At 46.5% G+C, this 12,941-nt stretch overlaps 1 protein-coding gene across 4 annotated transcripts in view; it reads left to right on the forward strand.

Moving 5' to 3' along the window:
* Window positions 1-12,941, forward strand: part of MORC2 (MORC family CW-type zinc finger 2) — a 61,617-nt gene that overhangs the window by 24,005 nt on the left and 24,671 nt on the right. For all 4 annotated transcript variants that reach the window (XM_075769189.1, XM_075769188.1, XM_075769190.1 and 1 more), the window contains 4 exons: window positions 19-178; window positions 255-366; window positions 2,668-2,793; window positions 8,759-8,838. In XM_075769189.1, the coding sequence (XP_075625304.1) occupies window positions 19-178; window positions 255-366; window positions 2,668-2,793; window positions 8,759-8,838 (478 nt within the window). The remainder of the gene's footprint in view (window positions 1-18; window positions 179-254; window positions 367-2,667; window positions 2,794-8,758; window positions 8,839-12,941) is intronic.

The following is a 12,941-nucleotide window of genomic DNA, read 5'->3' on the forward strand; positions in this document are numbered from 1 at the left end:
GTATGATGCAATTTGCAGGTCATTGTTCCCCTGCCCACCTGGAATGCATGGAGCCGGGAGCCTGTGACTGACAACATGGAGAAGTTTGCAATTGAGACGGAGCTAATTTACAAGTATTCCCCTTTCAAATCAGAACGGGAAGTGATGGAGCAGTTTAATAAGATCCATGGTGAGAAAGGTACGTATGGATGGTGCTGGTCATGGGCATTTGGGGTTTGGCTGGGATTCAGCTGATCAGCTTGTTACTTCCTCAGGCACCCTGGTGATCATCTTTAACCTCAAACTAATGGATAATGGAGAACCAGAGCTGGATGTGACTTCTGACCCTCGAGACATTCAGATGGCAGAAACACCCCCAGAGGGAACGTAAGTGTGACGAGCGTTACAAGCCCTTGGGCTCCTCTCAATTTATGTGTAGGGTTTGGCTATATGCTGCGTGCATGTGTTTTTGAAAAGCTTCTCTTTCTGTGGCAAATAGGAGAATTTAGAAGGTCTTTAGTTTGTTCTTTAGCAGCCTGGAGTTCATGCATGTGTCGTGGTTTAACCCGGCAGGCAGCTAAAACAACCACACAGCCATTTGCTCACTGCCCCCTGCAGTTGGACGGGGGAGAGAATCGAAAAGAAAAAGGTAAAACTCGTGGGTTGGGATAAAGACAGTTTAATAGGACAGAAAAGGAAGAGAATAATAACAACTACAACAATAATAATATAATACAAAACAAGTGATGCAGAGCACAAGTGCTCACCACCTGGAACTGATGCTCAGCTAGTTCCTGAGCTGTGCCCCTCCTGGCCCACACCCCCAATTATATAGGGAGCATGACGTCATATGGTATGGAATATCCCTTTGGCCAATTGGGATCAGCTGTCCTGGCCATGTCCCCTCCCAGCTTCTTGGGCACCACCAGCCTTCTCATTGGCAGGGCCACATGAGAAGCTGAAAAGTCCTTGACTGCTTGGCAACAACTAAAACATCAGTGTGTTACCTACATTGTCGTCATCCTAAATCCCAAACACAGCACTACTCCAGCTGCTAGTAAGAAAGTTAACTATCTCAGCCGAAACCAGGACAGTGTATAAATGGCATGCAGGCATTATGGTTGTGTGTTTGGTGTGCATGCCTGCTTTGCTGTGTCTCAGCTTAGTCAAAGCAGCAAACTCAATGCCCTTCTTTAGGCACCGTAAAACAAAGGAGCCCTAAGCTGTAGGTTTAATTTTCTACACTCATCAAAGATGTTTTTGTCAGAATGACAGCTGGTCATGAGTCTGTGCTGCTCTCAAACTAATGTTCAGTTTTGTGATTAAATGAACCCTGGCAAAATGCAAGGTGCTGCGCAGGTCAGCCTCCATGAGCAGATGGTTGGGTGCAAGTGAGGTGTATCTGCAGGTCTTTCTGGGAGAGGGGCAGCTCCTGGACTTCCTGCAGAGGAGGACGAAGGATGTGCTCAGAGGGCAGCTGGAGGAGCAAAGGGCCCTGTTCAGGGAAAGCTGAGTGTTTGCTCAGCTTATCGGGGAGGGATTCTGACGTGAGCCTTCTGGAAGCTTTGTTCACTTGTAGCCTGAAAAGGAAAAGCTGAGCTGAGCCAAATGCTTGGTTAAATGTGAGCGCTCCATGGGCACGCCTAGCAAGCTTTACCTTTTTTATGAGATTACATGCTTCTTCCCTGAAGTGCTTGAATTTCCCGTAGAAATACAGTTTCAAACACTGTAAACCTAGGTATTTCTGTATCTATTAGCTTGATGTTATTGAGTACACAGGTGCAGCAAACTCCTTGGGTACGTCCAGGGATCTAATATGCTTCTCAGTTTCTTTAATGCCTGCTGGCAAGCTTTCATGATTACCACTGAATCACTGGAAGGAGCTTCTTTCTTCTGACCTTGTGACAGCATTTCTGTGTGTGGTCAGTGCCGTTTCAGACGGAGCATACTCCTAACTAACCAAAGGGTAAGAGAACGCTCTGGTGAGTGGGGCACACACTTAGTTTTAGATGGTCCAGTTTATTATCCAGCTGTATTCAAAACATCCTTTCCAAGCTACAGCAATATGTGCATCAGTGTTTTGTAACGCTATTTAAAATGTACAGCTTAATAGAAAAATCTCAGTAGAAGACATAGGTAGAATAAATGTAAAAAAAAGCCTCACTTAATGTAGCTGCATGGTAATTAAAATAGAAAGGCCTTTTATTTTACCTAGTTTTCTTGCTGAAGGTTGTCTCTGGCTTTTTTTTGAAGTAGATGGCTATGAGCTGAGATTGTAACAGTTACAGGTGGGTGAGGCGTGAATACTGCCACAGGTGCTTAAAATACATCAGGCATAGTGCAGAAGTGGGGAGGTGCTTGTGTTGGTCACTTGGCTCCTATGTAGCAGTTTCTTGGGCAGTTAAGGTCTTGTTCGTTTATTTGGATAGAGGAGGAGGCTCTGTGACATGCCTCTTCTTAATTGGAAGGGAACAAAGGGGGAAAAATGAAGGAAAGAGAAAGCGGTATGTGGACTGAAAGAGACTTCAAGATGAACACTCTGACTAAAGAAACACTGGTTACTCAGAGGATGGATTGATGGAGTCATCTTTGGGCTACATGGACCAGACTGGGAGAACATCTGCTGGTAGTCCTACAAGGAAATGCTGAGCAAACCGCTCAGTCTCTGTAAGCATCCCTGTCTTGCAGAAAGCCTGAGCGCCGCTCCTTCCGTGCCTATGCTGCTGTGCTTTATATTGACCCCAGAATGAGGATCTTCATAAATGGACACAAAGTACGAACCAAGCGGCTTTCCTGCTGCCTGTACAAGCCAAGGTGAGTGTTGGACCCAAAGTCTGCAGATGTGTGGGACCTTTTGGAGTTTCCTTATAGAAAAGGTTTAGCATTTTGCTGTCTGGGTGTATCCTGCATAATTCCATGTTAAAGCCACAGAAACAGATCGTAAGAGAATGGGATGTGGTAGTGACATCATGGAAAAAGAGGTGGATAGCGGAAGATCTAATGCCTTTGAAAATCACATGAGTAATTTGTGCAATTTGGCTCCCTGTCAGAGCAAAGAAATGAAGATACTGATTGTTCAAAATGCCATATCCATACAAAACTGTTGGGTAACTGGTTTTGTGGTTTTTTTTGAAGTAGGACAAGGAAATTGGAATTATTACTGAAAAGAAACTAGACTGAGCAATCTGAAATAGTTGCTTTGAAAATTAACTTTCATATGTAGCTGATCTAGGTATGAATAGAAATTGGGAAATACCTTTCCCTATCTTTCATTTAAATTCCCTTAAACAAAAAATTTGGAAGTGAGCTGAGGTGTGCTGCCAGTTGGCTTAACAGGGACTGGAAAAGTTTGTAAGGATGGAAGGGGAAAGGAAAACATGTATTTAAGTCTACTTGAGTCAATAATGTTCTTCTGTCCCTGAGAGCACACAGGCTGCATTCTAGATAGCTTAACATGATTTGTCTTACTAAAATTGTAGTAATTTTATAGAGTATTGTTGTAGTTTAACCCCAGCCAGCAACTGAGCCCCACGCAGCCGCTCACTTGCTCCCCCGCAGTGGGATGAGGGAGAGAATCGGAAGGGTAAAAGTGAGAAGACTCATGGGTCGAGATAAAAACAGTTTAATACGTAAAGCAAAAGCTGCGCACGCAAGCAAAGCAAAACGAGGAATTGATTCACCACTTCCTGTTGGCAGGTGTTTAATCTTCAGGAAAGCAGGGCTCCATCATGCCTAATGGTGATGTGGGAAGACAAACGCCATCACTTCAAATGTCCCTCTTCTTCCTTCCTTTTCCCCCAGCCCCTTACGTGCTGAGCATGACGTCCTCTGGTCTGGAGTATCCCTTTGGTCACTTGGGGTCAGCCGTCCCAGCCCCGTCTCCTCCCAACCCCTTGTGCACCCCCAGCCTACTTGCTGGTGGGGGGTGTGAGGAGCAGAGAAGGCCTCAAGGCTGTGTCAGCACTGCTCAGCAGGAACAAAAAAATCCTTGTATTATCAAAGCTGTTTTCAACCCAAATCCAAACCATAGCCCCGTACTAGATACTATGAAGAACATTAACTCTATCCCAGCCAAAATCAGCACAAGTATTTATGGATTGTTTTAATACAACATTTCACATTGCAGTCATGTTTCAATAGTATGGGCCCACTGTCAACCTGTCAGGTACTTTTACTAACCACAGTCTGATGTCACACCACTGATTGCTGCCCTAAGAGCCTGGCCAGTTTTCAACTTGCAGCAGGTCTGTCAAGCTCATACCTCCTCAGCTTCTTAAATGAAAATGTGGGAAACAGTATCAGAAGCTTGACCAAAGTCCAGGGAGATTACATACTCTGCTCTCCCCTTGTTGACCAAGCCAGTCGTTTCATTGTAGAGGGTACGTGCAGCTTGACTTGCCACTGTAAGTCCTGATTGCTGGATAGAGAATCTCTGAATTTCTGACTGTGTTTTACCTACATGTGAGTGCCATGTGCCTCTTCCTCTTGTGCTGCAGTTCAACAAAAGTACTATGGAAAGAAAGCAGAGGAGGGCGGCACAGGTTTTTATCACATCAGAGACTTGCAAGTTTCTTGCAATGCTCAGAGACAGGATGCCATTGCTGTGGGATGGTGCTAGCATTGTCATGATAATATAACATGGACCAGGTCATCCCAGATGTTCCTCTGCCTCAGTATATTCCCTTTTTCAGGTGGTCAGTAGTCAGTGCCTGGGGAGGGATATGAGAATTTTGTCCTGTACCATAGGACTGTTTTCTGTTGAGGAGAGGCTGTTTTTAGACAATTTAGACAGCAGGTCTTCTAGGTCCCTATCACCAATTCTGTATCTGCTTTTCATTGTTTTTGGGGAATAGTTGCAGCTGTTTAAGGGGAAGTTCAAGTTGTAACTGCTCAGCAATGACAATTCGTGACCAAGGAATGATGTGGCATGGAGAGCAAGAAAGCCCAGCCGCAGAATGGGTTACACTGGTGGATAAGACATGCTGCAGTGTTGTCTCATAACAGTGATGTAATGCCAAATGCTCAGGGACCAGTTGTGGTAAATGGAGCTGGTGCTGGGGGATGAACCCAGCGCTGGGCTAAGGTGCCCCATACTGACACTCACAGGATCGGTGCTGGTGCGGGTGTATCTAACAAATCAGCTTGTGCTGCATCTCTGCAGACTCCTCGTAGATCTGCTTGTGATGGTAGGCCAATAAAATATTCCCAACACCGTAAAAATATTTACATTTAAAATCCCCACTCCTTCAGTAGAGAAGTAAACTCTGCAAACAAGGCCTTCCTGTAGAGTACAGGGTAGATCTTCTTGGACTTGAGGCTACTTATCATAGCCTTACCATGTCTTTCTGGAGAGCATCCAGACTGCTTTCTTCTGGTCTCCCACTCCTCACACCAGTTTTGGGCTCCAGAAGCTGCGTGGCCATCGGGATGGGCCATTGAAACCTTCACCATGAAGAGAGCCAGCACATTCCTTGGGGTAGGTGCCCATGCTGTGCCCTGGACAGGTTGTGGAAACTCGATGTTTTACCTTCAGGTATCTGGTGGCTCTTTCCTGAGGGAAAACCGGTAAATCGGTCCATTCTGAGAGTGGAGTTACTCTGCTTTTACAGCTGTATTTGATTTTTTTTCTTTTTTCTCCCTGAACCTGCTGAAAAAGGGTTGCTTATGCCCTGGATTTTCCCTTTAGAGTTGAAGCCAGAGCTCACACATCCCCAGTTAGCTACTGGGCTTTGAGTGCTCTGCAGGTTAATACTACTCCCCTGCACTTGCACAGAGACTCCAATTTGTATGGGGGCGCTGGGGTGAAGTGTACCACCGTTAAGGTGTTCTGTTAGAGGACAGTTGATGCAGCAGCGATGCTCAGCTCTTTAGCGTAGCTGGTTTTTGCAGAGCCTCAGTAGCCTAGGCCAGGTAGCTGTTGAACTTTCCTGGTCCAGCAAAGGGATGGGTGAAGTGAAACCAGGCAGTGAAACCTCTCCTGTCTGACAGCCCAAGTAGATGGTACGCTGCATGTGGTACCTACTTAAGGGCTCTTTGCTAGTCTTGGGGGAAGTGTCATGATTCCTGAGCTTAAACAGGTATTAATTTTATTCATATCCTCCTGATAAAGGCCAGTGAACTACCGTAAGGGACTGCCATCCATCTGTCAGTATGGAGACATCTCTGTCCATCCATATTGTTGGTTTTATAGGAAAGTCTGTTATAAACCAGACTGGCGTGCAAAGGGCAGGGCATTACCTGATGGTGAGCTGACAAATGACTCCTGATTGTGGTCTTTTTACATACTTCTTGGTGAACTTTGGGCCAGGTGTCTTTCTGTTTGAAGTGATGCTTTCATGCCTTATGTTGGATATTAGTAGGTACAGTCATCGGCTTGTCTCTCTGCCCTCTGGTCTGCTTTCAAGATCTGCTCAGGAGGATTGCCTTCAGGAGGTGGTGGCTCCCCTTCTACAGTAGGGCTGTAAGTCAGATTGCTTTCATTTCTGAAGGAAAAGCTTGTACAGTGACTTATCTGCGGCTAATGTGTCGGTGTTAGAGAACAAAGAATGGAAATCCATCGTGGGCTTCAGGGTATTTAAATGCCTTTATTGAAAATTGAGGTTTTGCAGCCTTTGCGCTGTTCTTCATCAGCTTCGTCAGCTCGTCTCCTGAGCCGAGTACTTGTTTTCCTTTTGTCATCTGCCTTTCTGGGAGCCGTGTCTCCGTGGGTAGAGGCTTCTCTGTACCTTTCTGGAGCCTGGAAACTCCCAGCGGCAGGGACAGACCGGTTTTGTGCAGATCCTTCACCAGTGTTTGCAGGTGTGATACCACAATACCAGCCTCCCTGGGGATGGCTTGTGTCTCCTGAAGGATTGCTTCCACCTGTTTCCTCCTGCAGTAACTGAGTGCTTTAGCAGTGTGGGCTGTGCAGATAGAAGTAGCCAGGCCACGTGCAAGGGTGTCTCTTCACAATGTCACTCCAAGGCAGTGGTAATGAACGTCTTGAAGCTGGGAGAGTGTGTTTTACTATTGCAACCTGCATACTTCTTGTCTGTCTGACCTGTTTCCATACGTCTTTGCTAGATATGCTGTTCCAGACCACTTGAATAGGAACTTTCCTGGCTGTGGCTGAAGTTGTTTGATGTTGGAAAGGAAGTGAAACAGGAGAGCTGGCATGGTGATGGCTCACGGTGCCTATCTGGGACACCCTGCAATTGCTCACAGTGCACCCTGTTGCAAAGCGGGTGCTGTCCGTAAGGTCCCCTTCAGGTACTGCCTGCCTCATGAGCTGGGCATGTTGAGATCAATCAGCTTCACCCTGCTTCTCCTTTTTTTTTTTTTTTTCCCTCATGAAAGTCAGGTGGGATGTGGATGAGGTAATTTAATTATGCCTACATGTTGAAAGCAGTCTGGTTTTCAGAATGTGTTCTCTCTCTTGGCCCCAGGTAGCTTTAATTGCCCTTAAATAGATTGGAGGAGGTGGTGCCACCGAAAACCTGAGTCTGCATCTCCTAACATGGTTATTGGGTGATTTCTGGAAGAGTTAGCACCTGCCTGCTTTTTCCTCAGTGAGGAGATCCTTATGAATAGCAAAAAATGAGTTTATTAAATGCAGAAATATATTTAAGTGGACTGTGCTTGTGGTGTGAATTTTCCAGGTTTGGGAACAAGGGATTTGTGTTGGTGAGACTATTTCTGACATCAGTATTGACATCCATGTGTGCTTGCCCACAGAAACATACCTAAACAAAATTTTTCATCTGTGCAAGGTGATTTCTCATGGATCCTGATAGATTATCTGCCATTTGGGGGGTTCTTGTCTCTCACTGGGATCTAAATGTGGTTCCTTCTACATTCATAAGTTGGTTGTTCAAGCCTTATGTCCTTATGTGTTTCCACCTCTCTCTGTAAAAGCAGCATTTCTAGTGGCTTTTGCTGGAGAGGGGTGGAGTGACTAAATGCTGGAGAGGTTTCTTTTTTCATAAAAAGTTATTTGGGATAGGATTTTTCTCTTGATACATCCAAAACCTTCTGTCTTAAGGCGGTTTGAGTTCCTGCAGGCTCTGATCAGCCTTCTTGGTGTCATCTTTTCCCCAGTTACGTGCCTCTGCACAGAGGTGACGCATACTCATGAGCTTCTGCCTCTTAAACACACCTGCCTCTCTCACTCTGCAGTAGTCAGTCAGATTGTGATCTGCATTTGGCATGTTACGATATAGGGAAGGTGAAACAAGCCACTGCAACTCAAGCACAATTTACAAGGTTGTGAGTCAGATGTGTAGCATACAGAAATGTCCTGAAACTTTAGAGCTGAAACTTGAAGCTGCGTTCAGAGAGTTGCTCTGCCACTTAGAGGCTTTGAGCTAGTCCTGCATGGAGAGGGGCGCTGTCAGACTGCACCTGTGGAGAGCTGTTTGCAGGAGAAAGGAAGGGTTATTCATCTGTAATGGGAAGTTTTTGAGAAGCTTTCCGTATATATTCACTCCTTTCTGCGTCTGAAGAAGTTATTCCTCTAAACCTTGGCATTTCCTCCAAGACAATGGATATATTTCATCCCCACTGGCTAATGCAGAAGGGGTATTGTGGTTGCAGCCACTACTAAAGCACCTCTGACTTAAAATTTTTGCCTAACTGTATCCAAAAATGCCCAGTTCCTGATATGTAAACCTCCTTCTCCATTTATTGAATCTATTGAGAAGGGTAGAGTAGCATGTGGAGACCTTATTCTCTCCTACAGTGATGAAATCTTGGTTTGACCTTACTGTTGAGTTTGCTGATTAATAAGTTTTGATCATCACAGGATGTACAAATATACTTCAAACCGTTTCAAGACCCGTGCAGAGCAAGAGGTGAAGAAAGCAGAGCACATGGCGAGGATAGGTGAGTGTTGGGGGTATGTATGCATCCTGATTTTGCTGTAGCGAAGGAAAGGACTGAAAGAGGCTTCCTTGCTGGATATGACCTGAAATTGCTTGCTTCTGTGATCATTATGGTTGCTCAGGAAATTAGTTATTACAGTGACTACAGATGACCCAGACTTACTTCCATGCAGTGGAAGGAATGTACATTGTTCCCTAAGAGCACTTCCTCTGGGGAATACATGTACAGAATAACCCTTGGAGTCACAGCTTGGAGTCTGCCCTTGCTCCATCTGAAGCCCAGCTAAGCCCTGTTACCTGGCAGTTCTGCTCTCACCTTTTGCATATGGTCCCCTTCTGCTCCTTCCCTGTTGAGGCAGTTGTTCAAAAAATGAGATTTTTATTCTGTCGCTTGACGTAAAGTGACTGATCTGGGTGTACAAGAGAGTCCTGGCTTGTTTCTTGGGGTTTTTTCCCCCTTCAAGACGTACCTGTTGTCCATCTAGTCTTCCCTTCCTATTAAGTCCTGTAGTCCTCAGGAGAAACCCAGTTTGACATTATTGGATATTCAGCATATAAAAATTACATAAGCATATAAATATAGCCTATAACTTCATTAAATTTGCACAAATTTAACATACTAAGCAATCTCCCTAACCCCTGATGGGGAAATGCCGTAGCGAAGGAGGAGTCTTGGAAACTGTAAGACATTTTGACCTATATTTTCTAGTAGGTTTCGTAAATCAGTCAGAGGCATGTGTCCTCTCTCCCTCTGTAAGAGCTGCTCTAGGCACGTGCTACGTGTGTGTGCAGGTCAGATATGCAGGTGACAGTGCCACATTCCACCTGTGCAGAGTCATTAAGGGCAGTGTGATTTTTGACCTTGCCCAAAGCAAAGCAGCAAAATGAAATTGTGTGAATTGTTATGTTCCCTATTCCTCCTTTGTGAAGTACAACCTAACAAGATAGATTTGAAACTATGAAGTTTAAGCAGATTTTATTCTGTGCCTCAATCCTCATAGATGAATTTATTTTTTAGATGGAATCCTATAGCCAAAGCAGGTGTTCAGCACACACTTGGATTGCCTTCAGGAAGGTGCAAATAGCATGGTTTAGAGAGGCTTCTTTCTTGCAGCAACCCTTGAGGCCTTCATGATGTTTAAAATGTGAGCTTTAGTGTCTTGACACTGAAGAATACTGCCATTCAGTGTCCCAGTGCTAAGAACAGATACCATTGGCATGGAAATGTAAACTCATTTTCATCATCAAAGTTAGCCCGCTGCCGCTGGTGGTGAAGTGTGTGCTGACCAAAGGGCTTTGAACATGGTGGTGAAAACACACAGCAGACCTCAGACTGTTTTCTGCAAGGTTTGATCACATGAAGCCTCCAGGACTAAACATTCTTGTAGCATTAACCTCAGCTTCAACTGCACAGATCTCCTGTCTTGTCTTCTAGGAAAATGAATTTAATCTGTAACAACCAAGTTCTCTTGTTCTGCTGCTGATAGAAAAGATTAATTTCTCATCATCTCTAGCATAGGTTTTCTCTTGAGGATTGCGGTGGGTTGACCCTGGTGGACACCAGGTACCCCCTAAAGCCAGTCTATCACTGCCCTCCTCAACTGGAATGGGGAGAGGAAATAGAATGAAAGGCTCGTGGGTCAGGAGAAGGACAGGGAGAGATCACTCACTAATTACCATCACAGGCAAAACAGACTCAACTTAGAAAAAATTAATCCAATTTATTACCACAAAAACAGAGTAGAACAATGAGAAATAAACCCAAATCTTAAAATACTTCCCCCCACCCCTCCCTTCTTCCTGGGCTCAACTTCACTCCCATTTCTCTCCCTCCTCCCCCAGCGGCACAGGGGGACGGGGAATGGGGGTTGTGGTCAGTTCATCACACGGTGTCTCTGCTGCTCCTTCCTCCTCAGGGGGAGGACTCCTCACACTCTGCCCCTGCTCCAGCGTGGGGTCCCTCCCATGGGAGACAGTCCTTCACCAACTTCTACAATGCGAGTCCTTCCCACGGGCTGCATTTCTTCATGAGCTGCTCCAGCGTGGGTCCCTGTGGTGGGTTGACCCTGGCTGAGGGCCAGGTGCCCACCAGAGCCGCTCTATCACTCCCCTCATTCATTAGACAGGGGAGAAAAAGTATAACGAAAAAGCTTATGGGTTGAGATAAGGACAGGGAGACATCATTCACCAATTATCATCACGAGCAAAACAGACTGAACTTGGGGAATTCATCTAATTTATTGCCAAGCAAAACAGAGTAGAGGAATGAGAAATAAAATCCAATCTTAAAACACCTCCCCCCACCCCTCCCATCTTCCCGGGCTCAACTTCACTCCTGGCTTCAACCTCCTCCCCCCTCAGCGGCACAGGGCGACAGGGAATGGGGGTTACGGTCAGTTCATCACACGGTGTTTCTGCCGCTTCTTCATCCTCAGGGGGAGGACTCCTCTCATCCCTCCCCTGCTCCAGCATGGAGTCCTTCTCACGGGAGACAGTCCTCCACAAACTTCTCCAACGTGAGTCTCTCCCACGGGCTACAGTCCTTCACGAACTGCTCCAGCGTGGGTCTCTCCCACGGGGTGCAGACCTTCAGGAGCAGACTGCTCCAGCGTGGGTCCCCCACAGGGTCACAAGTCCTGCCAGCAAACCTGCTCTGACGTGGGCTCCTCTCTCCACGGGTCCACAGGTCCTGCCAGGAGCTTGCTCTGGCGTGGGCTCCTCTCTCCACAGGTCCTGCCAGGGCTCCAGCGTGGGCTTCCCATGGGCCACAGCCTCCTTTGGGTGCCTCCACCTGCTCCGGTGTGGGGTTCTCCACGGGCTGCAGGTGGAATCTCTACACCCCCTCATCCTTCCTCCATGGGCTGCAGGGGGACAGCCTGCTTCACCATGGTCTTCACCATGGGCTGCAGGGGGATCTCTGCTCCGGCGCCTGGAGCACCTCCTCCCCCTCCTTCTGCACTGCCCTTGGTGTCTGCAGAGTTTCTTACATCTTCTCACTCCTCTCTCCAGCTGCAAAAGCTCTCTCTAGCTGTTTTTCTGTTTCATAAATATGTTATCACAGAGGTGCTGATTGGCTTGGCCTTGGCCAGCAGCAGGTCTGTCTTGGAGCCAGCTGACATTGGCTCTGTCAGACATGGGGGAAGCTTCTACCAACTTCTCACAGCAGCCACCCCTGTAGCCCCCCCACTACCAAAACCTTGCCACGCAAACCCAAACCAAGGATGCACACAGCTACTAGGAGGGATCTTCACCAGGGAATGATTTGCAGTTTTCTCTTTCAAAACTAGAGGTGCGTTGTGAGAAATGGTGGGTCTCGGCTGAGCTAACTGCAGTTCCAGTGTGCCATGGCTGCCTGCCAGGAATGTATTGGAACCCATCGTACTGTACAACTCTACTGAGGGATTGATGAGTCTCTGGAAGTAGCTTATGAGCTTGTTGAACCAAAATTTGTGATTACTGAAAAAACAGCTATAGGGAAAAAAAAAGTAAAAAAAAAAGTATGGGCAGCTATGACTATTGGTGACATAGCATTGGCATATCCAAGAACAGCTGCGGCTCAGAAGTGAAGACATACGTACATTTAAGATGAAGAAAAGCCACTTTCATTCCCTGGGAACTGACTTCCTGCCTCAGGTGATAAGCAGGAGCATCCAGATCCCTAAGTGAGCAGATAGACCCAGGAAGAAAGTACCTATCCTGGGCGAGGTAGCTATGAAAGACCACTAGCTGTTCTCTGTGTATTTCTGAACCAAGACTGAATACTGCACCAAGGCGTCTTGGTATCGCCATTGCCTAGTTTCAAGAAACCCTCTTAGAAAGTCTGAAGAGCAAACAGAAAAGGTCAAGAGTCACGTGGGTGTCCCATACTGAAAGTCATTAACAGCCGTGTTCTGTACTGGGTACAAGTCCAGGATATTTTAGTGTGTCCAGTGACTTGCTTGGCAGTCCCATGCTGTGCCTGTTGTCCCCTGGGAAGACATGGATGTGGATTCTAGCTGCTGTATGCTCATCAGCCCACTTAGGGCATGCATTTTTGCCCATTAGGGCCTCAATCCTCTGACTCACGGGATCGTTCCCTGTCAGCCATGCCTTCTCAGTTGTCAT

The sequence above is a fragment of the Balearica regulorum genome, chromosome 17 (genome assembly GCF_011004875.1).
Source record: "Balearica regulorum gibbericeps isolate bBalReg1 chromosome 17, bBalReg1.pri, whole genome shotgun sequence".
Lineage (NCBI taxonomy): Eukaryota > Metazoa > Chordata > Aves > Gruiformes > Gruidae > Balearica > Balearica regulorum.